The sequence below is a fragment of the Arachis stenosperma genome, chromosome 3 (assembly GCF_014773155.1).
Source record: "Arachis stenosperma cultivar V10309 chromosome 3, arast.V10309.gnm1.PFL2, whole genome shotgun sequence".
NCBI classification, from domain to species: domain Eukaryota; kingdom Viridiplantae; phylum Streptophyta; class Magnoliopsida; order Fabales; family Fabaceae; genus Arachis; species Arachis stenosperma.
The window spans coordinates 3,809,395-3,833,105 of record NC_080379.1 but is presented as its reverse complement, the minus strand read 5'-3'; the positions used below and the strand labels follow the sequence as shown (position 1 = coordinate 3,833,105).

General features: G+C 31.8%; 4 protein-coding genes across 5 annotated transcripts; 2 read left to right on the top strand and 2 right to left on the bottom strand.

The window, feature by feature from the left end:
• Positions 1-2,964: 2,964 nt before the first annotated feature.
• Positions 2,965-5,810, bottom strand: LOC130968982 (DNA-directed RNA polymerases II, IV and V subunit 8B-like). The gene is made up of 4 exons (XM_057894521.1): positions 5,578-5,810; positions 5,122-5,279; positions 3,760-3,848; positions 2,965-3,277 (listed from the first exon to the last, which is right to left on the bottom strand). Exons 1-4 carry the CDS (start codon positions 5,651-5,653, stop codon positions 3,166-3,168), a joined length of 435 nt encoding a protein of 144 aa, XP_057750504.1. The 5' UTR covers positions 5,654-5,810; the 3' UTR covers positions 2,965-3,165.
• On the top strand, positions 5,807-7,528 carry LOC130965333 (uncharacterized). Its single transcript, XM_057890100.1, has 2 exons — positions 5,807-6,733; positions 7,214-7,528. The coding sequence occupies exons 1-2, from the start codon at positions 6,578-6,580 to the stop codon at positions 7,526-7,528; spliced, it is 471 nt and encodes a 156-aa protein (XP_057746083.1). The 5' UTR covers positions 5,807-6,577.
• A 901-nt stretch (positions 7,529-8,429) lies between these two features.
• LOC130968981 (peptidyl-prolyl cis-trans isomerase FKBP16-3, chloroplastic) lies at positions 8,430-11,631 on the top strand. Its single transcript, XM_057894520.1, has 7 exons — positions 8,430-8,547; positions 9,206-9,486; positions 9,962-10,045; positions 10,335-10,384; positions 10,649-10,697; positions 10,834-10,908; positions 11,281-11,631. The coding sequence occupies exons 1-7, from the start codon at positions 8,463-8,465 to the stop codon at positions 11,398-11,400; spliced, it is 744 nt and encodes a 247-aa protein (XP_057750503.1). The 5' UTR covers positions 8,430-8,462; the 3' UTR covers positions 11,401-11,631.
• A 157-nt stretch (positions 11,632-11,788) lies between these two features.
• LOC130968980 (GTPase-activating protein GYP1-like) lies at positions 11,789-15,903 on the bottom strand. Of its 2 annotated transcripts, XM_057894519.1 has the most exons (11): positions 15,660-15,903; positions 14,805-14,961; positions 14,551-14,719; positions 14,239-14,309; positions 13,759-13,896; positions 13,584-13,675; positions 13,230-13,501; positions 12,765-12,850; positions 12,562-12,663; positions 12,066-12,240; positions 11,789-11,920 (listed from the first exon to the last, which is right to left on the bottom strand). In XM_057894519.1, the coding sequence occupies exons 1-10, from the start codon at positions 15,740-15,742 to the stop codon at positions 12,079-12,081; spliced, it is 1,332 nt and encodes a 443-aa protein (XP_057750502.1). In that variant the 5' UTR covers positions 15,743-15,903; the 3' UTR covers positions 11,789-11,920; positions 12,066-12,078. The 2 variants fall into 2 exon arrangements, with proteins under 2 accessions (XP_057750502.1, XP_057750501.1); XM_057894518.1 differs by having other exon boundaries at positions 11,789-12,240.
• Positions 15,904-23,711: the final 7,808 nt, after the last annotated feature.

Below are 23,711 nucleotides of genomic sequence, written 5' to 3'. Positions count from 1 at the left end.
ATTCCTAAGCCCAATACTCTCTAGACCTGCTCACACCCTTGCTAACTTAGGCATCGAAGTGTCTTTGCAGGTACCACCCCCCATTCCTGCACGCGAGTAAGTCGGACGGAGCCTCCCGAGTTGCAGACACACCCGGAGTTCTCCTCCTTCATACACTTGGGCCATCAAACGTCATCCACCTTATTAATCTCCGGTTACCCACCGTAACAATTTCATTTTTTGTGTTCTAATAAAACATAAACAACATCTTAAAACAACAATATTTTATCAGTCTAGTGTGACTCCTATTCTGATATGGCCTTTGCCCAGTAAAATAGTCATCATTTTATCACCATAAAATATTTTAAGAATAGCCATTATTAAGTTCAGGAATAAAATTAGGATGATTTTAAGTTTACAGATGATACTAAAACTTTATTGCAAATTCAAGGATCACTTTAAATATTAACTCTTTTATAAAACCTCATTTATAATCCTAAAGTTAGTTTTTTCAATAATGGTTGACATTTTTAATGTATTTTATTTTATTATTTTTTTAAGAAACAAACCATGTTTATATCCTTCCTGTTATATGCAAATAAAAGCTCTTTTTCATCCAATCAGAAGGGAAGTTAGTTAAAGTTGGGTGACAGAGTCAAATATAAGAATAACTGATGATATATTTATCAAAATATTTAGAGATGAGTAAAATATTACTCACTCTTAACCTTTTTTTAGTTAAAAAATTAAGATAACATGAATTGATGATAATATAAATAATAGAAATTTTGAATTAAATTAATATTTTTTAATAATTATATTTTAACAATATCCTAAAATAATTCTACCAATAAAATTATAACTATTTTTTTTAAAAAAATATCTAATCCATTAGATATCTATTCTTGGAATTTCCTATTAATAAGAAATTCCAACAGTGCTGGTTCCATTTTCTTAATGAATCAATAGTTCATAAAATACAATTTATGATCTGAAAGTTAGTTTTTTCAATAATTGTTGAGATTTTTAATATATTGTTATTTTTTTAATTAAGAAACAAACCATGTTTATATTCTTTCTGTTAAACGCATACAAAAATATGTTTTTTTTTTTCAATCCAATATTTAGGGCCGATTTAATAAAGCTTTTCCTTTTTGAAATAGTTTATTAAAGTTGATTTTTAATTTTTTTTTCAAAAATTGTTCGTTGCTTTATAGTACTTATCTTTAGTGAATCAAATTATAATCTCATATATCTAATATATGAAATTTTATTAAATTTTTTTAATTTTAATAAACACAAATTAATTTTGAAAAGTATATCTTTATATACTTTCAAAAATACTTTTAATTTTTAAAAACTATAAACATAAATACATAATTTTTCTATTTACTAACACAAATAAATTTGTGCTTTTGAAAAGCACATTTTTTTTTTAAATTCTACTAAACCAAGCTTTAGTCATAAAAAAATTAGAGCTAAGTAAAATATTCACTCTTAACTTTTTTATTTTCTAATAATTGTTTGTTTCTATTAAAACAGAAAATAGAATTCAAATAGTTGGAGTTGAATCCTAAATTCCTAATATCATGTTACTTAATTTATCCATCAATTATAAATATTAATTTGAATTCTTATATTTCAATATATTAAACTTTTAATGTATCAATTTTATCTAAAATAAATACTTATTTAAAACTCGATAGACTGAGTTTAAATAATGTACCGCAAGAAAAAGGAAAAAATTTTTACCGTACAAATTATATGTCTTTATAATTTTTTTTGGTGACTATATGTCTTTATTATTTTGTTGCAGAGTTTTATTTTAACATATTATTAGAATAAAAAGAATTATGATGCAGATCTTACACATGCATCGAATTATATATTGTCACGTTAACAAAAAAAATAAAGTATTTATTTGAACACTATTAAATTGATAAAAAAATATATTTTTTATATTTTAGTGTATTTGATAAATTTCTAATAATAAAAGTAAAAGTACTAAAAAATAAAAAAATATCTTTTTTGAAAAGTTATAATTTATATATTTTTTTAAAAGATATTTTTTTTCTTAAAAAAAGATATTTTTCACGTAATAAATAAACAAAAAAATACTTTTATATAGTTATTCTCAAACATAATTGATAAATAAAAAGATCTTTTTGCATCACGTATCTAAATATAAAATTACTTTTACTTTTTTATAAGATCTTTTAAAAAACGATAATTTAAAAAAATATTTTCTTAAAAGCTTACTCAAATAAGCCCAAAGTATTATTTTGATTCTCAATATTTGAGTCTAGTCTTAATTTAATTCTTAATGTGGCAAACTTCATATTTTAGTTCTAAAATATTTTAAATAGATTCAATATTATCTCATTATTAAATTTGATACAAATAATTTAGTATTTTAAACAGTTAATTTTAATACATAAATAAACCTACTGATGATTATTAATATAAAAGCTTTCTCATTAATTTTGGTGCATTAATAATTAATTACTAAAATTTGAAATTTTGTATGTGAAAGAGAATTAGACAACATAGTATTACAATAAGATTTTGGCCCTATTTTTCTAACCAAAAAAAAAAAATATGACTTATCAACAAATAATGTTAAACGTCCACGACGCCTTTTTCCGTTAATTATTCATGTTAAATTTAATAATAAAACAACATTGAACTGATCCGAAAATTTTTGAGCGTACAATAAAATATTTAAAATATTAGAAACTAAATTAAGATTTGATCCACATGTTAGGAAGAAAATAGTATTTTATCATTAGCAAAAATAGCAAAAATAACTATATTTTTTATTAACTACGTAATAGTTATCCAACAAAATGTTTTAAAAAATAAAAATATAATTTATATGATAAAGAGATTTTCAAATATATAAATATATTTCAAATTTATATGATAAAGTGACTTCCCTTCTATCACAAAAATTCTTTGTTGAGTTTTGTACATGTAGAAGAATTATTTTTCTAAGAATTTCATTAAGGAAGAAGAATAAGCTAAAAGAAATTTTACTCACCTTAAACAATTTGGTTAGAGTAAGATTAATATCTAGTTAGCATGAAGATTAACAGTATATGAATTCTTCTAACATGTAATTACAAAAAGGTGCCGATAACCAAAATTTTCAGATCCCTTAATTTGTTTTTCCTTCACTAGTTCTCATCATACTTTCCTCATGAGAAGATAAAGCTTCTGATCAAGCTCAAACTTGTTGCAATGAGAAGGATCTCCCTTCATCATCATCAGAAGCCCACCAAATGAAATAAGAACCTCCCTGCAACAAATCAAATTACCATTGTTAATACCACAATTAAATTATAATCTAACAGTCATGTATATATCAATAATTTATGCTCATGATAAAAAATAATCTCACAATCATTTTGGTTTTCAACTTTCAATTACTGAGCAGTTATATCGAGACAATATGCGTCAATCGGAATCATACAAGTTCATGTTCCTAACTATTTTAAAACAAATTCAGGTAAGGGTGTGATCATGAGTTGGGATCTTAAAGGAAGAGGGCAGGCGAATAGCCGAATAGCTTGATGAGTTAAGTATATTCTATTTTACTCTTCGAGTCGTTCGCTTCTTCATCTCCCCAATTCGAAAGGAAGAGGTGTCTATAGTTAAGAGGTCACTAGCATCCAAATGGCTAATTAGCAATTAACAAAGGTTACATAGAAACTAAATTAAATGTTAACAAGCAATTCCTTTTTTCATAATCTTATACTTCAAAACTGGTAAGGGACATACACATTTTCACGCGTTGAATCCTCTGTTATCTTGTAGAGCTTCCCATGCATGACGTATTCAAAATTGTCAGCGAGTGAGTGCCGATTGCCCTGAAAATGGAAACGGGGAAAAGGAAAAATAAAGAACTTCTGTGAGGGAAATTATGGACTATCGAATTGACGAGTAGAAAGGAGAACAAAGCTAACAAGGGGCAAGGGGAGTAATGGTTGTAAATTGGTTTACGACCACAATTTTCTCATACAACCGTACTTTATTCTAAGCGCTAGAATTTGTTTTTTAAGAAGGATATAAAGTGGTTTGAGGTTTGTAAAATGTGATTAGTCATGTGACACTAGATCATTAACAGGTTATAGATGAGCAATGAAACTCTTTTAAAGTCCTTGCATGTCTGAGGTCAAGTTCTTTGCATCAGTCACAGTACCAGAGTTAAATGGAACAGAATAACAACTAAAATTTGAAGATGAGAAAAGAGTGGAACTAAACACTATCATTTATCTTTAGACAATAATGAAGAGAATATGACTGAGTGGAAAAATTAGACACTCTCAAATACAAGGAGAAAATTAACACTATTTTTTAATGTGTGAAAATTATACTCATACTGAACAAAACCAAATTAGGAGAGACCTAATAATGTCTTTCTATAATTACACTCTCCAATTAAATTTGATTCTTCCTACACTTCTCTCGACTTCCTATATATATAAATATGGCGGTAATGACCAGAAAAAATCACATTGTGACCATTACATTATTACTCTTTATGATACATGATGATTTTGGCTTCCTTTAGGACACGAATCTGCTGACAGATGTAGTTTATGCTTCCAACTTAACACTTAACTTTATCACTGGCAATTATTATGTCTAAACTGATCTTGGTTCCATTTTTTTAATCAAAAGATCGCGTTGATTATTCTTTACATATTCTAGCAAATCCAAAAATCTATATAGATTTGGCGACCGGAACACCTTCCCAACAGAATATGTGCAGAAAACAAACCACTTTCACTGCATCAACCACATGTTCATGTGTCTTTCCCCCAAGTATGATTCAAGTCCCAAAAACATGAAGGACAAAAGCTCCCCAACAACCATATTAAATGCTTTATTTCTACCTTATACACTCTACTAATTAGCTCTAACTAACCAACTATATAACACACTCCTAACTAACTTAAACTAATGGTTACTAGCGAAAAAAGAACAAAGATTGACATACAAACTATTGGATATACCAGGGCAAAAAGTCATATTCTAAATGGGTAAATGTTCTATTTTACCATGGTTCACTTGACAATCATAACAATCATTTATCAGAAAACCAAGGCATCTTGTATAGAGAGAAAGAGATATAATTACCCCAATATAATAGCCAGTGTCTGGTGTTCCATCAAGATTAAGAGTTGGAACAAGTAAAAGGGCGAATTTCTGTCCAACCTTCAAAGGATACACCTCAGAATTGATGTCTAGGTGCATGAACATGTCAAACCTCTCACTTCTTGCTTCAATGCGTGTTACTTCAATTAACACAAACCAAACATTGAACCATCAGAATCAGATACACAGGCCAAAACCCAAAGCTTAATGTCTCCAACAACAAACAAGAAAACGCACACTCATCAGAAAGCACATAATATAGCCACACACACACACACACAGAGAAAGAAGCTAACTTTGAAATGAAAACGAGGACCCATTTACAGATAGTGTCAGAAAAACATCATAGGAAGGCGAAAAGCTTCAAAGATCATAAACAGAGATAATTGAATATATGGGTATGAAGAAAATGAGGAGAAAGTAAAAAAAAAAAGCTACCTTTATCGAAGTATTTCTTGTCATCGGGGTTGAGTTTTTCCACTCTGAAGATATCATCAAAAAGAACGTCTACCATTTCGCAATTTCTTCTTCCTTTTCACCGCACTCAGTAAGAAATTTCTGGGTACTGTAGCTACGTAAAATTTGGGGCTTTTTATACTAACTACTAATACCCTAAAATGTTTTTATGTTTCAAAAGTGGGAAGTTTTTATGAGTAAAAGCCCTTTCCGGTCCCTAACCATTTACCCGATGGACGACCCACCCCCTAAGTAATTTAAAACCCCAAATCGGTCCCTATCAATGATGGTATATGGACATTGAAGACCCTGCAACCGGTTCCCAGCAGGTGACATGCTGATCTGTCAGTCACTTGTCCACCTGGATTTTTGTCCTACATAATTAGGACTAATCGCCCCCTGCACCTTTGAAACGATGCGTTCCATGAACTCCCATGTACTCCCATGTACTCCCATGTACCCCCTGCTGGGTCAAATTGATTCATGTCAGGTAGTGGGGGTTAAATTAGCTTTGATATGTGAGTTCTCCCCTGCATGGTGATTATGGGTGGATCGGGTGAAGCAGTAGGTTTGTTTCATGAGTTAGGGTTGTTGTGAAAGTATGAAAGTGATGTTAAGTTTGAAAGTTTGTACCTTTGTGTTGGCTTGATGCATTAAGAATGCTTAATGGATAGACAGGATAGCCTAGTTGCTGTTGAGGGTGTTTGAAGTTTAGCTCTGTTACTGAGTTGTGATTTGGTTTTTTACAGATGTCTGTGTTTGTTGCCCCTGTTTTTCATCACGGTGGGAGACTAGAGAAAGATTCAAATGGAGTGTTACGCTATGTAGATGGGAAGATTGAGAAATTTCCACCGATGGATGTTGATTTTGTCAACAAGAAGGACTTGGAAGAACTCTTCAGGGGATTAGGTTATCTGGAATACTAATAGGCCTAGATGGTTGCTTCTTAAAAGGTTATTACGGAGGGCAGCTCCTAACTGCAATGGCACTTGATGCTAACAACCATGTATTCGTTATTGCATATGCTGTGACAAGAGCTGAAAACACAGAGAACTGGATGTGGTTCTTGACGCGGCTTCAGGATGATTTGGGAGACCATCAAGTGCGCGGATGGAATCTGATGTCCGACCAACAGAAGGTAACTACAATGTCCCTATACTATTCTGATATAATGTATGTTTTATGAATGTAACTCTGCACAATGTAGACTTGTGTTGAATGTGTTAATTAGTTGTTTGTTTAGATTTAAAGTGGAATATCTGCTAATTGAAGCAAAAGGCTATACTTGTTAAACTGAAGAAATTCAGCAACATAGTTGGTAGTAAATACAACCAATCTAACCATCTTCCCTTACAATTGTTGGTATCCCTTCCATAGAAAATAATCTGTTAATCTGTGAATTGTCACCTGGGTTAGTATTTGTTTGTAATCGTGTTGTTTAATTTCTAGCTTTTGGTTAGTAGAATTCTGCACAACATAATACATTCATTATTAGTTTATGCATATACGGTTAAGTGGCTTATGATTGGTCTATGTCTATTCCCAGCAATTGGTGTGTAGTTATTGGTGTCTTTATGTCATAAGTGCATTATATTTGGTTTGTAAACCATCTTTGCAGGGACTTATGCGTGCAGCCAAGGAAGTCATGCCCTATGCACACCACAGAAATTGTGTGCTGCATATTTGGAAGAATCTTCAACAAAGGTTCAATAACAAGCAGGTAAAGGGTCTGTTATGGCATGCTGCCAAGTGCACCACTCAGGTGCAGTTCAAAGCGGCAATGGAAAAATTTAAAAGTGTGTGCCATGGAGGATGGGAGTACATGAATCAATTTGACCCAGCAGGGGGTACATGGGAGTACATGGGAGTACATGGGAGTTCATGGAACGCATCGTTTCAAAGGTGCAGGGGGCGATTAGTCCTAATTATGTAGGACAAAAATCCAGGTGGACAAGTGACTGACAGATCAGCATGTCACCTGCTGGGAACCGGTTGCAGGGTCTTCAATGTCCATATACCATCATTGATAGGGACCGATTTGGGGTTTTAAATTACTTAGGGGGTGGGTCGTCCATCGGGTAAATGGTTAGGGACCGGAAAGGGCTTTTACTCAGTTTTTATTGAAAAATTGAATATTTTAAAATATTTTATCTCTAAATTTTTATCAATGTAATAAAAATTCTCAGGATAATTTTTTTTTAAATATTTGTGTGATTAATTATTGTTAGCTTTACATGCATTTATTATTATAAGATAATTCATTATGCATATATTAAATGAAAGTTACATTGTATTTCATAATAAGATAATAAGGTTATAAGAATGTCATAACAATATAAATTAGATGTGCAATATAATAATAATAATAATAATAATAAGGTTATTTAAGATGGTAAGTATTTAATATTTTAATTAAGATATTTTGAGTTTGACTTTTTAAAATAGCAAAAATATATTTTTTTATAAATTATATATAATAAAGAGTATTTCAAAAAGAAATATATTTATGTTTTTAAACTAAAATAATAAAAATATAAAACTTCATGAAATCTTTATTCTTTTTGGTATAAATGATATATATCAATTATATATTTATATTAAATAAAAAATTTGAGTGGTATAAATTATTTTATACTACTACAAGATTTATTAAGAATTAAGATTTTATGTTATGTCTCAATAAATTATAACTCAAATGACACAATATTTCTATGCTCATTTAATAAGTCGCGGATTTGAATCTTTAAAAAAAAAAACAAAAAAAAATTGTTATCTGTAGGGGTGGAAAAGAAAAAATAAAAGAAAAAGATAAAAGGACAGTTTCTGACAGGTGATGTGTTTAAGTGGATTTGGTTTATCCACATCAAATGACATCTAATATTACAACCTTCAACCTTGGATATGATATGCCAACAATGGCTGCTTCTCTCTCCTCTCTCCTTCTTCCACTAGGTATCTATTCTATGTGCTGCTTCCTTAACTTTTCCAATTGTTTTCTTCATTTCACAACTCAAACAATGTTACATTGTCATTGCTTCTTGTTTCTGTTTTGTTCACAACTTCAGATTGTTATTGCTTCCACTCTTGCATAGGTTTTAGTTTGAGGAGCACTACTAATTATTGTTTAACTCAATAATAATCTGTTGTGTCATGTTCTTAGATGAATGATAGTGGTGCCAAAAAGTTGTTTTTTTCTAAGAGGAAAGTAATAAGTAATAACGAATTATTGTTGAGTTAATGAGTTCATGCATTGTATTTACAGGATAGTAAAGGTGAATTCATTTTGACTTTGTAATCCACTTCTGTTTCTGCGAAATTGAAATTTCTCAACTATTATCACTGCCCCCAGCTTCCATTCTTCAATTTCACTAATTTAGGATTTGATTTCTAGACATTGATGGTGAGGCAAAACAATTTCTCCCTGTCATCTAACAGAAATTCAAGAAAGTGCCAAATCATCACAACTATCCACCATGACTTCATGCCTTTTTGAATTTCTATTGGCTGAAAGTTTCACATTGCTTTTAAAGTGTTGGTGCATAGAAATTATTCTCATGGGTTTAACTGTTACAATTGTTTTCTAAAGTATATAATTTTGTTTTTGGGGTAGGTTCTACTTGTAAAAGTTTGAGCTGCAATCCTCAAGGCATTGCTGCTGACAGGCTTCGATGCTTGGTTCCGCAATACCGAAGATCCATGGTAAAAGCAAAGGCCTCAGATACAACTGAATGTGCTGCTATGGTTAATACCAATTCACGCAGAGACTTTCTTGGATTGGCTTTGGGAATCTCAAGCCTCTTTGTTGGTTCATTGGAAGCCAAAGGAGCTGGTTTGCCCCCAGAAGATAAGCCGAAACTATGTGATGAAGCTTGTGAGAAGGAGCTTGAAAATGTATGGTGAGAATACATTGTTCCCTTCTCTGCCTCCTTTCTCTGTTTTTCTCTGCTAAGACATTACAAATGGTTGTTGTAAATTGCTAATAATGCTTTGATATTTGATGTAATTGCATTGCATCTCCTGATTCTACTAATGTTAGTCAGCACCTTTCTCAAATGTCAGTTATTTTTTAAGAGAAATTCTTCAAATAAATTTTGGGAAATCAAAGCATTATTAGTATCTAAGCTATTCTTTCCTGATAATAGAATCTATCATTCTTAAAGGAAATAGCAGACATTCTTATATTTTCAAAGAATTTGTGCACCATGCAAAGAATATGTTAATAACCAATCTATGTGATTGCACTTAAGTTTTAATATTCACATTTTTAAGACCCTTGGTCAATGACCACCATGGTATCAATGGATTTTACTTGGAGTATCCATAGCTAAATGACTAATGTTGACTTTGAACATTTTATGCAATGAAGGTGCCTATGGTAACTACTGAATCAGGTTTGCAATACAAGGATATTAAAGTTGGACAAGGTCCTAGTCCCCCAGTTGGATTTCAGGTGTGGAATTTCTTCTAATTTGTTCAGTTCTTTTTTATATGCAATACAAGATAGATAATGTCTTTTCTGCTCGAAGTTAACCGTTGAAAAGGAAATATAGAACTAGAACACTTTCACATTTTAAGCAACATGTAAGACACGGAGACAATGGTTTTGTCATGCCGTGTCTCTCTGTATCTCTGTCTCAGTGTAATCAAACATATTTGTATCTAACCAAATGCAACTTCATTTCTATAGGCACTCCTATGGTAATATACCTTATGTAATGTAATTGTAATTGTAATTACAGGTAGCAGCTAATTATGTAGCAATGGTTCCTTCGGGACAAGTATTTGATAGGTAAATCCACTGATTACAAAACTATATTAATCTCAACTCAGCTAAAATCAAATGTTACATGAATGTTTTAGAATATCAAACTGTTCATTCCTTTTTCAGCTGTATTGTCTCCTTTCAATTTGGTTTTCTGGATGATCTCTTTGAGAAAATCTTGATGACAATGTTCAATGATAATTCTCTTTGTGGATAATAAATCAATATACAAGTATTTGAATATGACCAAGACAAATGTGTTGCTCATTTCCCCCGTTTTCAATCATACAGTTCATTGGAGAAAGGCCAGATTTACATTTTCCGTGTCGGTTCTGGTCAGGTACACTGGATTTTTCCTTTTTTATTGTTTTCAAGAACTTTCCCTTCATGGTGATCATTGTTCAAGATTGAAAACCAGTAGCTTTAGGGACTATGCGTTAAAGATTGACCGATACTAATCCGAATGAGTATAACAGGTGATAAAGGGTCTTGATGAAGGTCTTCTGAGCATGAAAGTAGGAGGGAAGCGTCGACTGTACATACCTGGACCAGTAAGCTTTTGCCTCCGGGAATGGATCCTCTCAATTGAAAATTTCATTTGAACATTTCAAATGTGGATTTTCCAATTAAGAGGATCCACTCGCTTTGCCTTAATAGCTTATACCAGAGAAACTGTGATCTTTTAATCATGTGAATCTATCATATAACTATTTTATAGACTCTGCTTCCATGCCATATTCTTGGTTTATCAGTGTCTATGGACATCTGTGCCTAAAATATATATATTGAGCACAAAATGATGAAAATACATAAAAAGGATGCATGCTAATGAACATTGACTAAATCATGATTAATTTTCCTTAAAACTGAATATTAAATTCTAAATGTGTTGGCTACAAAGTTCTTTATTATTTATTTGGCAGTTGGCATTCCCAAAAGGCCTTACATCAGCTCCAGGGAGACCAAGGGTGGCTCCAAATAGTCCAGTCATATTTGATGTTAGTTTGGAATATATACCAGGGCTTGAAGTGGATGAGGAATAAACTATAAAACTAGATGCAATAACCCAAATTTTCTTTATCTCTTTTTTTTTTTGGGAATTATGCAAACCCAATTTCTATTTATCTATTTCCACTTCCCCCCATTGTATACAATTGTTAATTCTTTTGAAAAACAAGTCTATAATTTTATAGCTATGGAGAGCTACATATTTTGATGTTCAATATATACCAAGAGAAACTCCCTTGCATTTGTGTTTTGTTGTATCTACATATTGATAGTTTATGTTAGATGAGGAATACAAGATCTAAATTTGTTCCACTTTGCGGATGTTGAAAATGTGGATCTCTCTTAGCAACAGCATTATCTGTGGCATAAGTATTATTCTCATGAAGTTAACTATTGTAGCAGAATGAAAAAATAGAAATACTCTTGCTGACACATCTGTTGCTATTCTGAAATGTTATGAAGTTAATACAATAAAAATAGGCTCTCTGTCTGTATTGTTTTTTTCTTTTCTCCCCTTCCTCTCACTCTCTCCTTTACAAAATATTACAAGATAACCTACATGGAAAAATGGTTGTGAAAAACAATTAATCCTTTTACACAAGAAACAACACCATATATGATGTAGCCAAAAGCCTGATGAAAAAGTTTTTGAAAAAAAAAAAGGAAACTAGAAAATGAACAAGAGCTGAATTCAGAAAACCAGAATTGCCAATTCAGCTGGCTAAATGGCTGGGAGAGTTGTTGAACATGCTGTGCCACATAAATGCCCTGGAAAGCACCATTTCCAGCTCTTGGTGAGTCCAGTTCTGAGTTGGAAGATGTTGAAGGAATATCACCAATTCTTGGAAATCTAGCTTCTGGAGATTGTCTGACCACTAAAAAAAGCAGCATATGAAGAAATTCATTATCTACTATATTGATCATTGCTAAAAGTAAGGAGAATGTGTATATAAACTAAGCAAATTAGAAGCATATAATATAGGTATGCATCCCTTTGTTTTCTATTGCATTTGTCTAACGTTGCTTCAAAGCATTGCCAGGAATCCTAAAATTGCATTCTTCATTAAGTAATTCAATGGCAAAAATGGTGCAAAAGCTATATTATTCCTAATTAATTGTTTCTACTTACATTGGAAAAATTATAATTAAATTAAAATATATCATATTAGTGAAGGGGCCAAAACAAGCTTGCTTACTGTTAGAAGGAAACTGGCAAATATATACACAAGGAAGTCTGGTAAAGCATCTCCTTCAGCAAGGTACGTGTCCCAAAGGCGTGTGATGAGATGGAAGGGTATCTAATCAGAAAAATCAGAGATCAGCATTGGTGACCGTTTATGTCAATCTTTTATTCAGAAAACTATCCAACTTATGAGGAAAATAACATGTCTGAGCAGACCTCGCGGATTAGAAGACAGTTGAACCAGCGGAAAGCAAACTGAAGAAATTCAAGACCTTGATCCTCCACATGTCGTGAAACAGGTTCTGGGGCAGCACACAATTTTCAATTAGGGAACATCATGTTATATTTGTAGATATAATAATACATATTACCAGGAAAAAAAGGGATGAAATTTCGACATGTTTGTGCCAAGAAAATAAACCATCTCTTTTATCCTGTTTTTGGGAGCAAAATTGACAGAAATATTCTTCTTTTTTCCTGCCCCCCTTTTTCATACTTGAAAACAGAAAAAGATGATGAAAACATTCTGGAATCTTTATAACTAAGAATGAAAAGAGAGCAGTTTGTTAAACTAAACAAGCCTTCGTAGTAGAGGAGCCATCAAAACTATAAAAAGTGATGAAGCATTTAAGATCATAAATATAGCAATGCTTGAAGGAAAACAAAGCCTGAGAAGGTTACCATCAATCCTCCTGACCAATTCCTTCAACTTAAAAACAAGCCTCTGAATCCCTGGTTGAGCAAATGTGTAATGATCTTGCATACCATCAAGCAACTTCGACAAGCACCAATAGCAATCAGCCTCTACATTGTTGATCTGGTCTGAGGATAAATCAGACATTGACCAATTATCTATAGACCCTTCTAAGTATTCTGAAAGGAAAACAACTAAAAATGGTGTAACAAGATCATTTATCCCCTGAACATATCCACTTGCAGGATGTCGAATGGCCCTGTGAATATATTTGGAAATCATATAAGATCACTAAGCTAAGAATAATATCAAGTCAACAACGACAAATTGTTTTGTCTAACCATGCATAAAGAATGCGTTCCAATGATTTCTGAACTTGCTGTTGCTGGAAGAATGGAACATCAGGTACAGTTCTTGGACAATCAACAACAATCTGACAAACATACAATGACAATAATCAACAAGCAGAAAATCGCTACAAAAATCAAGACGGTAACATATTATAACCTAGAGTACCTGGCGACGCATGTTGATCTCATCATCGGAACGATCAGTATCAGGAATATCATAATACTGAGAAATACACTCAAGATACTCAAGGCGCTTTCTTCGTAGAACCCCCTCCCTTCTATCTGAATTAGGTGGTGCATATCCCTGTTGTCAGTTTATTTTTAAATTTCCAGCAAGATGAAGCTATCCATTAACATGTGTGATTGGGGATCACTAAGATTGACTCCTTACTTAACATGATTCTTTATAGTGTAAATACTTTTCATCTTTCATTCCTAAATTCTTCTTTTAGTCTCAATGGAGAACATTTTTCATGTAAGCAGCGTCAAAATCTCTTTAAAATAATTCCATAGCTCAACCTAAGCAAACAAAACTTAACTTTGAAACCTGATAAAAATAAAATCCTAAAACTCGGAATATGAACTCTAAAAGTTTCATACTCATGTTTCCCGTATCCGAGAGCTAGAGTAAGGTCAAATAGTTTACCAAGAGAAGCCTCCACACAGTAGGGCGCATGTCATCTGGAACACCACTCCAAGCTAGCTCACGCAACTTGTCTACAGAATAGATTTCAAGGAAATAGTTAACCTCATGATACTGCGAAAAATATGTACAAGCAAGGTAAACCTCATGATAGGTGTGTTTATCTAAACATATAGTTCAGAATTGTTTATTTATGATATTTAAATGACTGGACAACATCATAGAACAACACGGAAAAGTTAATGAGTAATACAAAAAATTATAATCATAAAAATAAAATAAAATAAAATAATAGAAATAGAAAAAACAAAATACCTAATATAACTGTTGTCCCAGAAAGAACCTTAGTGAACTTCATAACTCTTGCAGAATCTGTAGATCTGGCACCAATGGTAGACTTGCAGAATTCTTTGGATGATCTCTCTACATGCGAGATTGATAACCGATTCAAATTGGCAATAATAGTTGGACTCTGAACTTCTTCCTGTATTGACAGTACAAGTCCCACTTGACAAAGTGATACAAATCAATCACATAGATGCATATAAGTAAATGAATACTAAAATCACCTCATCTGCCCCATATGTATGGTCACTAGTGCCAGCATCATTGTGTGAGAAGCTCCTCCTGTAGCTTGGCGATGAGTCCTTCGTGTTCGAGCCATCTACTGGGTCTGATCTCGGGCTCAATAATATTTTCCCAGGCATGCTACGACCTTTAAGTAACCTTAAACAAAAAAGAATACTACAAATCTCAGCTACGATAGTAAGCTATATGCTTACAGTTATAAGTAACACCAAATACAAAACTAGATGAACAAAGAGAAATTGGTCAATTCATCAATCCACCAATACCATCAACGAATAAATCATAAATTCCCAGTTGAAAAGGGTAGTTGTAGTTCTGAAGAAAAACACAATTGCGTAGGTTAGCTATGAAATTTGGTAAAAATCAACTATATAAAGTCTGTGACTCTGTTCCTACATCATGTTCAATTGGAACAAATCAGCATTCAAATCGGGCGCGAGTATACACATAACGATCTAAGAAGAAAAAAAAAATTCGCTCAATCAATAATAATCCACATCGCAGCTCCAATTACCCTCTTCTAATTTTTCAGGAATCAGTGAGAACAGCACACTACTGAAGTGATTGCACGGATCACATTTCCAAACAATTATTATAAACCCAGTTCGTGCGATAGAACTTCACCCATCACAATTCCTGATCTCAAATCAACGCAACCCAGAGGAAATTAAAAGAAAAGGTTTAAAAATAGAAAATCGAGAAAAGTCGGATTTTGAGAACTGGGTTTTCGGAAAATCCGACAAATCTGGGGACTGCAATTGATGGGGATGCTGAACTTCATGAAATCTGAGGCGAATAAAACCGCAAAGAATAAGAAGGAGGAGGAGAGGATGTACCCTTGAACAGTTCTAAGGGTTTGATTGAAGGTGGAATCGAGAATGCCGTTACGCTGATCTTGTTGGTTATGGTGGTTGCTCATGCTTCCTTCCTTACTAGCTTCCACTTCTGAGTTCTGAGTTCCGAGTTCAAAGATGATTTCTTTGCTTACGGTAAAATCACAAATGAATGCACCAACAAATTTAGATTCATCTATCTAATTAGCGCCAAAATAATAGTATAATACCCTTCTCCAAGTGCTTAATTATTACATAACGATAACTAATTTGTAAGAAGAAGAAACATGTATTTATATTTTTTTTTGTGACTAACATGTATTTATATTTAAAGTTTAATTTGGATGCATTTACGTTATAAAAATTTTTATACGACTGCTTAATTAGATTTACGTATTTATATAATTTATCAAGTATTGAATTTCAAAATTAATTATTTTATTATGTATCTATATTTATATTATATTTATACTATATATAAAAGATTAGTGTTTAACTTTATTTTTAAATATCCTATATCATACTTTTATACTATATAAGTATATATAATAAAGATACTAAAAAGATTAATGTTTAATTTTTTTAAATGTTTTTTTATTATACATAATTCATAAAAATTGTTATTTTTTCAGTATTTATCAATTTTGTTCCTCAACAAATTTTAGACCAGACACTTAGTCCTCACCTAAAATTAATTACTTGATTGGTTCTTAACAATTAATTTCATTTGTCACTTAGGTCCTTTGTTCCGTCAACTCTAACGGAAGACAAAATAGTTCATGACAATTCTAACAAGGGACAAAATGATTCTTGACCTCATCTGTTCGAAAACGATACTGCTCTCTCCCAATTTCCATCATATCTCGCATGATGCTAGTCTAACACTGTAACTTCAACCTACACAATGCATACTCTTCAACTTCAATGTTCAGAAGAAAAAAATTTTCAACTTGTTCTCAACCAATTCATACTCAAAAAACTAATGACTATGTCTCTCAAGTACTTGTCATCTTCGATGGATCTCATGGACAACAAGTCTTATTTGTTAAGATCGTCGTTGTCGTTGCCATCTCCCTCCTCCTCTGCCTATCATCTCCATGACCATATTGTCCACCACTCCGATCGCTTCCTTCAACTTCTTTTCCGAACCAATGTTCAATAATTGCTTTAGTTTTCATATGAGCAGCAACGGCAACATTGTTCGCTGTACTGATAACTTGGATGTAAGGTCGAAACTGTTTGCCAACTTGGACTACGGAAAAGAAGGAATGAAGCACTTGGGATCTATTTCAAATGAGAATTTGCATATGATATCGAAGAAAAATCTTCTCATGATATTCTAATGTCCAACGATCTATATTGCTTGCCAAAGAGTGGAGAAAGACATGTTCTTAGGGTAGTTATGGAACTTGTTCTTGAGGATGTGGTGGACATTGTCAGGGTTGGAGGTGATACTGTTATCAAGGACATGGAAGTTGATACTTTTAATGGGTGAAGTACGGAGGAGATGTGTATACCAATCACAGAGATTTAGGAAATGTGTGATTCATCACATGTTGAGGTATGTCCGACACGTATGGTAGTTACACCATGACTTGATCTTAAAACTGAAGAGGAGGAAGAAAAAGATGGAAAAGAAGATTGTGAAGGTGAAGAAGGATAGTACGAATGTTATGGTTATGCGAGATATGATGAAAATTGGGGAAGAATCATGTCACTTTCGAACAAAGGGGTCAGGAATCATTTTGTCCACTATTAGAATTGTCAGGAATAATTTTGTTTTCTTTTAGAGTTGTCAGAAACCATTTCGTCTTCCGTTAGAGTTGATGGAGTTAAGGACCTAAGTGACTAATGAAATTATTGTTAGAGACCAATCGATAATTAATTTAGGTTGAAGATTAAAGTGTTTAGTTCGATATTCTTTGAGAACCAAAATTGGTAAATACTCATTTAAAATTTAAACCTAAAACTTTTAATTAAATTATAAAATATTTACCATCTCAACTAATATATTATTTATTATTTTGATATGTTTTTTAAATAAAACAGTAGGGGTGAAGATCGGATTGGATATGGCCAAAATTTTGATCCGATCTGCACTAAATTCATCGGATCGGATCGGATCCAATATTCGCATTTTTCAAGGTTGTGCGGATCGGATTGGATCGGGTATCGGATATATTCGCAAAATACAAAAATATTTTTAAAAGCTTATTTTTTATTAAAAAATATCAATAAAATTTATTTTTCTATTCTTTTAAATATGTTTACTCCTAAAATAATATTAAACATATTTTTCTTAAATAATAAATTAAAATAATACAACATATACGATAATTATTAGTTGAAATAAAATATGAAAAAAAATTTACTTATTTATTTCTTTATTTTTGCGGATACACGGATTGGATATACGGATACCAACATAAAATCTGTAATCCGATCCGATTAGTGTGCGGATTCGATCTGCAATCGATCCATATCCGCAATTTTTAGATCGAATTCAGATAAACTAGTCGATGTTTGTACATGAGTGTGGGGGAAATCGCCCCCACTACGATTTGAAATTTTTTTGAGTAGTATATGATAATAATATTTATTTGCCCCCACTTAATTATTAAATTTGACCCCATAATAATTTTTTATTCAATTTTCGGTACTTTATAGTCAATTTAAAAATTTTATATTAGATGTCATTAGAATGACCAATTATTAATATAAATGAAATTTGTGTTTTTTTCTTATAAATCAACTTGAAAGAGTGTTATTTATCTTTTTTTTATATTAGTTTTAATTTTATTTTTCTGTAACAACTACATTAATTAAAAGAACTTTTTCAACTATAAATTTCAATAAGAATTGACTTCTAATTGTATAAGAAGTAAATTTTTAAATAAGTATTTACTTATATATATGTAAAAGAAATACTATACATCCAAACCTTTTTATGAACTAAGTCTAACCAAGTTAAATAATAAAATTTAAAATAATATTAGTCATAATTGATTTTTGTTGTTTTAGATAAATTTGATTGGATTTGGTTAATAAAAAAATATAAATATATAGCATTATTCTATATAAAAAGACATATATTTATAAGGGTAAAGTATAATTTTTATCCCCGAAATTTAGCAAAATTTTTAAAAATACCCTAAGTTTTATTTTGTTTCAATTTTGTCCCAAAAGTTTTCGATTTGCATCAAATATACCATCAGGAGGCTAAATTTTCAAATAATGAATGAAAATTATGTTTGATTTGCTTGTGTTGAGGGGTTGTTCTTATGGAATTGTTGTTGAATCTTAACTTTTTTGAATAATTAATCGTCAGGGGTATATTTGATGCAAATCGAAAATTTTTGGGACAAAATTGAAACAAAATAAAACTTAGGGATATTTTTGAAATTTTTGTCAAACATTAAGGACAAAAAATATACTTTACCCAATTTATAAATGATTATTATAGTGTTTTAATTTGTAAAATGAGATATTATAAAAACTAATCATGTTATATTTACATCGAAAATAACTATCTGTATGATACACATTAAAAATAAATTAAACAATACATATATTTATATACGAATATATAATGATTAATAAATAATTTGATAACAAATTTTTATGTACATATAATATTTTTATTGTAAAATTATTATTATATTATATATATATATATATATATATATATATATATATATATATATTTTGCCTTCACTATCAAAATTTTCTGGATCCGTCACTAGGATAATCACTGCGGATCGAATTCGATCTATGAACACTACTATAAAATAGTGAATCAATATATAAAGAAACGTGTCAATTAATCCACTAATTATGATAAAATAAATTTGATTATTTACGTAAACATATTTTTATATTGATCATGCTTAAAAAAAAAAACATTTATATTTTTATATTGCCCATGAGGCCGAAGCCTTTGGATGCCTACAAAGCCCTGAAGAAAGTCCAAGAATATTGTTTCTTAATGTACTTTTTTTAGGTTATACTGGATTGATATTCAATTTAATATTTGAAATTTAAAATTAAATATAAATTAATTTTTAAAATCATAATTGACTTAGTTCGGCTTTAAAATTTATAATAATAATAATTTATATTAACTTTTGAACTGATTTTCATAAATAATATGTTAATTTTATAAGTTAATTTACTAAAATTTGAATTTTTTACTTAAATTTTACGTAATTAAAATTTACTAAATTTCTTAAAAATTTGATTAGCTCTTCAATATTTTTATAAATAGGATAAATAATAAGTTTAATTTAAAAATTTTGTGACTCTAAAAATAATAATTAAATTTCTAAAATTTTAATAAATTTTGATCACATAAAATTAATAGATATTTGAGTTATAATTATAATTTTTGAGATTTAATTTGAATTTATTAAAATTTTAAAATTTAAATTTAATTTTTAATTTTTTCGTTACACTTATTTAAACAGATTAATAAATTAATCATTAAATTAACACAGTTTATTTTATTTTTTTTGGTGACTACACAGTTTATTTTATTATAATTAAAAAGATAATTTTTTTACAACTAATCTTTTGCCATTTTGTAAATAAAAAGTATTATTTTTACTATCGGGCCTGCTACACATACAAGCCTACAAGCATACAAGTTGGCCCAGCCCAAACAGAACTCACGCGCATGAAGACAAATAAGATGGCGCGTCAAAATCACACGCTCAACATTCGAACGGTTACGTATGGCAGACTCTTCCACTTCTTCCACTTCTTCCACTTCTTCCATTTCTCAAGGCGCTTTCAAAACAACGAAACCCTCCCATTTTCGAGCGAAAATCAAAGTTCAAAATATAGAAATCGTAGTTCGAAAACTGCATCAAAACACCATCAAACTCTCCGTGAAGAATCTGAAGAAAAAACAAAGCAACAATACTCAACGTAAGTCCATTAAGATACTGTATATTTCACTTTTCTTCTACGTCGTTCTTCTAGGGTTTACTATTACTCTTGCTTCTTTGTTACACTGTTCTAAGTTCTACGTCGTTATTCTAAGTTCTCCTGCTATTTTTGTTGATTTTTGGGGGTTTATTCCGTAGATTCGGGGGTGTAAACTGCTTAACCTTGTAATGTGGCTTGATATTGAAGCATAGTTGAGTGATATCTGACTGATATCTATATGGAAGTATCTGAATAATATCTATGGGTGTATCTCACTGTAATCAATGGGTGTATCTTGTTGATATCTTTGGGTGTATCTGACTCATATATATGGGTGTATCTTACTGTTATCAATGGGTGTATCTTGTTGATATCTTTGGGTGTATCTGACTCATATATATGGGTGTATCTTACTGTTATCAATGGGTGTATCTTATTGTTATTAATGGGTGTATCTGAGTCATATATATATGGGTGTATATTACTGATATCTTTGGGTGTATTTTTAGTTTCAGAGAAAATGACAGCAAGAAACCAAACAAAAGACCTTAAATGTGCCACACATCTCCTGAATGATAAGTTCAGAAACATGACTGAGGAGAAGAAGGCGATTGTGAGGGATCTTGGATTCGGTGGGTTGATGCACATCCCACCACTGAGGGTGGATCACCAACTCTTAAGGGAGCTGGCAAACAACTTCAAACTTGGGGAGAACAGACTGAAGACAGGATATGGTTCTTTCCAAATAACCCAAAAAAAAATAGGTGATGCGCTTGGCATCAATGCAACAGGTAATTAGCTCAAAATTATAGGTGTATATTAAGTTGTTGCTTGGGTGTATATTAACCTGATGCTTGGGTGTATTTGAACCGACTTGGATGCTTTGTTGTCTTCCTTTTTGTAGGAGATCTATTTCCTGAGAAAGTTGACTATAAGAAACTTTCTGATGATGACAAAATAATTTATAGAAGATTCCAGGGTAAGACCCTCAAAAGTCTTACCGATGAAATAATGGAAATTGGCGTTGGCAACGAAGAGGAACGCCTGATGTTCAAGAGGATATTCATCCTTTACATACAGATGGCGTTCCTTTTGCCAACGACGATAAACAAAATATCGCCCGTGCACCTGGCCCCAATTTTTAAGATGGACGGCATATCGGAGAGAAATTGGGGGGGCATGTTTTGACATTCATGGTCAAGGGCATCACAGACTATCAAGAGAAGAAGAAGAAGGCAATCAATGGCTGCCTCTTTGCCCTGATGATAATCTACTTTCATCTTTCAAAAAACAAAGGCAAGAACAGGGCTGAAAGACCACAAAAGCCATGGATTGCCAACTGGACTAAGGAGCAGTTGGTGGAAAGAATGAATGCAGAAAGAGGGAAAATTTTGGTGAGTAATCATAATAATTTGGTGTATTTTATTTACCCGAATGGTGCTAACTAAAATATCTCATGTTTCAGGGGATTGTGAAGATGGCAGAGACAAGAGAAAAAATGAGAAAAAAAGAAAAAAAAAAAAGAAAAAAAAAACAAGAAATAAAAAAAATAAAAAAAAGAAAGGCGAGCCCAACATCGTCTTCGGAGACAGAAACTACTGACAGTGACACTTCTACCTCTGAGTCTGAGGCTCAAGAAGACTCAGAGGATTCGGGAAGAAAACACCCCGGCAAAAAGGGGAAAAAGTAAGTACCATACTTGGGTGTAATTTCTTTTTCGGTTTGGGTGTATTTTATTTGTCCACGTTGGGTGTATGTAGCTTATTAAGCAGGGTGTGTTTCGTTTGCTGCGTTGGGTGTATATTGTATACTTAGTTGGGTGTATCTCGTGAACTCATTTGGGTGTATTCTTAGTATGTTCTAAATGACAATTGTTTGCCTTCCAGAATGGACTCAAGAAAAAGAAAGCAGAGGCAAGACGAGTCAGATTCTGATTCAGAATCTGAATCTGAACCAAGTGATGAGTAATGTCCTGAAATTAATACTCCTTTCTTTTGGCTTCGTTATAAAGATTTCGTGTATTAACTGAAGTGTCTATTATTAACTTATAGGAGCGAAGAATCATCGCCTGCGGAGAAGGAGAAGAAAAAGAAAGAAACAAAAACAACTCCAAAAAAGTAAGCATTTCTTTGGATAAAATTATGTGATAAAATTAATTTTTTATTTCTGATTGGTACTGTTTTTTTTTTCCACCCAGAACACAACAAAAAAAGAAAAAAGTTGTTGTGGAGGATTCACCTCTTGAAGAAGATCAATACTTTGACGGGTACAGTACCTCGTAAGCTATACTACGGTCTATCATCGTAATTATTTTGTGTTAACGTCTTATTTTATGAATGTAGTGAGAGATATGAAATATCAAGTGACGAACTCGATGAATGGCTAAGGGAAAACGTTGATAAATCTGCTGTAGAGTGGTATGTCTTGCTGGGCTGTGTATTTGAGATTTTGGTGTCTTTTGTTTGCTAATAATTGTATCTTGTTTCGCAGGGAGAACCAAGCTGACCTGCGATCGACAGAAGGTCGCTATGTGTCCTCTGAAACGTAAGAAGCTTTATTATTTAATAAAATCTTGTTATCATGATTTGGATGTATTCTGTGAAACAGTTTGGGTGTATTTTGTGGATCAAGTTGGGTGTATCTTGTTTACTAAGTTGGATGTATATTTCGTTTGAAGCGCTTGCAATGTGAGTTTTTCAAGAATATTTCAACCTTATAACCTTATTATTTTCAAATACGTTGTTAACCTTTCATTTTTATTCTTGTTTAGAGTCCCGATCCAGTTTTTTGTGCCGGCATCCCAACAAACAACCACTGACGCAGATTTCGAACCAACCCCTATGCTACAGATTGAAGGGGCTAGAGAAACGTAAGAAAATAGTATTTGGTGTATATTTATTTAGGGTTTGGGTGTATATTTGCTAACAGTTTGGGTGTATATTCTTCCTGATCAGTTTTTTTTTACGCCATGATTAATTTTGTGTAACTGTGCAGCACTCCTGAAACCCCCAAACAACTTCAACAAACAACACCCAAGCTTCCCCCAGCTCCAACAAAAATGTAAGTTCATTAGACTAAAATCAATCTTTGCTTATCATCCGTATATTCTTATTCTTACTCTTATTCTTA

What these genes read in the sequence shown, in the direction of transcription:
- LOC130968980 (XM_057894518.1), bottom strand. Translation starts at nt 15,742, where the DNA reads ATGAGCAACCACCATAACCAACAAGATCAGCGTAACGGCATTCTCGAT. An exon ending in ATACATATGGGGCAGATGAG is followed by an intron (nt 14,720 to 14,804) that starts GTGATTTTAGTA and finishes CTGTCAATACAG; the next exon opens with GAAGAAGTTCAGAGTCCAAC. An exon ending in ATTGGTCAGGAGGATTGATG is followed by an intron (nt 12,851 to 13,229) that starts GTAACCTTCTCA and finishes GTGCTGCCCCAG; the next exon opens with AACCTGTTTCACGACATGTG.
- LOC130968981 (XM_057894520.1), top strand. Translation starts at nt 8,463, where the DNA reads ATGACATCTAATATTACAACCTTCAACCTTGGATATGATATGCCAACA. An exon ending in TCGGGACAAGTATTTGATAG is followed by an intron (nt 10,385 to 10,648) that starts GTAAATCCACTG and finishes TCAATCATACAG; the next exon opens with TTCATTGGAGAAAGGCCAGA. An exon ending in GACTGTACATACCTGGACCA is followed by an intron (nt 10,909 to 11,280) that starts GTAAGCTTTTGC and finishes TTTATTTGGCAG; the next exon opens with TTGGCATTCCCAAAAGGCCT.
- LOC130965333 (XM_057890100.1), top strand. Translation starts at nt 6,578, where the DNA reads ATGGCACTTGATGCTAACAACCATGTATTCGTTATTGCATATGCTGTG. An exon ending in TGATGTCCGACCAACAGAAG is followed by an intron (nt 6,734 to 7,213) that starts GTAACTACAATG and finishes CCATCTTTGCAG; the next exon opens with GGACTTATGCGTGCAGCCAA.
- LOC130968982 (XM_057894521.1), bottom strand. Translation starts at nt 5,653, where the DNA reads ATGGTAGACGTTCTTTTTGATGATATCTTCAGAGTGGAAAAACTCAAC. An exon ending in CAAGAAATACTTCGATAAAG is followed by an intron (nt 5,280 to 5,577) that starts GTAGCTTTTTTT and finishes TGTTAATTGAAG; the next exon opens with TAACACGCATTGAAGCAAGA. An exon ending in ACACTGGCTATTATATTGGG is followed by an intron (nt 3,849 to 5,121) that starts GTAATTATATCT and finishes TTCCATTTTCAG; the next exon opens with GGCAATCGGCACTCACTCGC.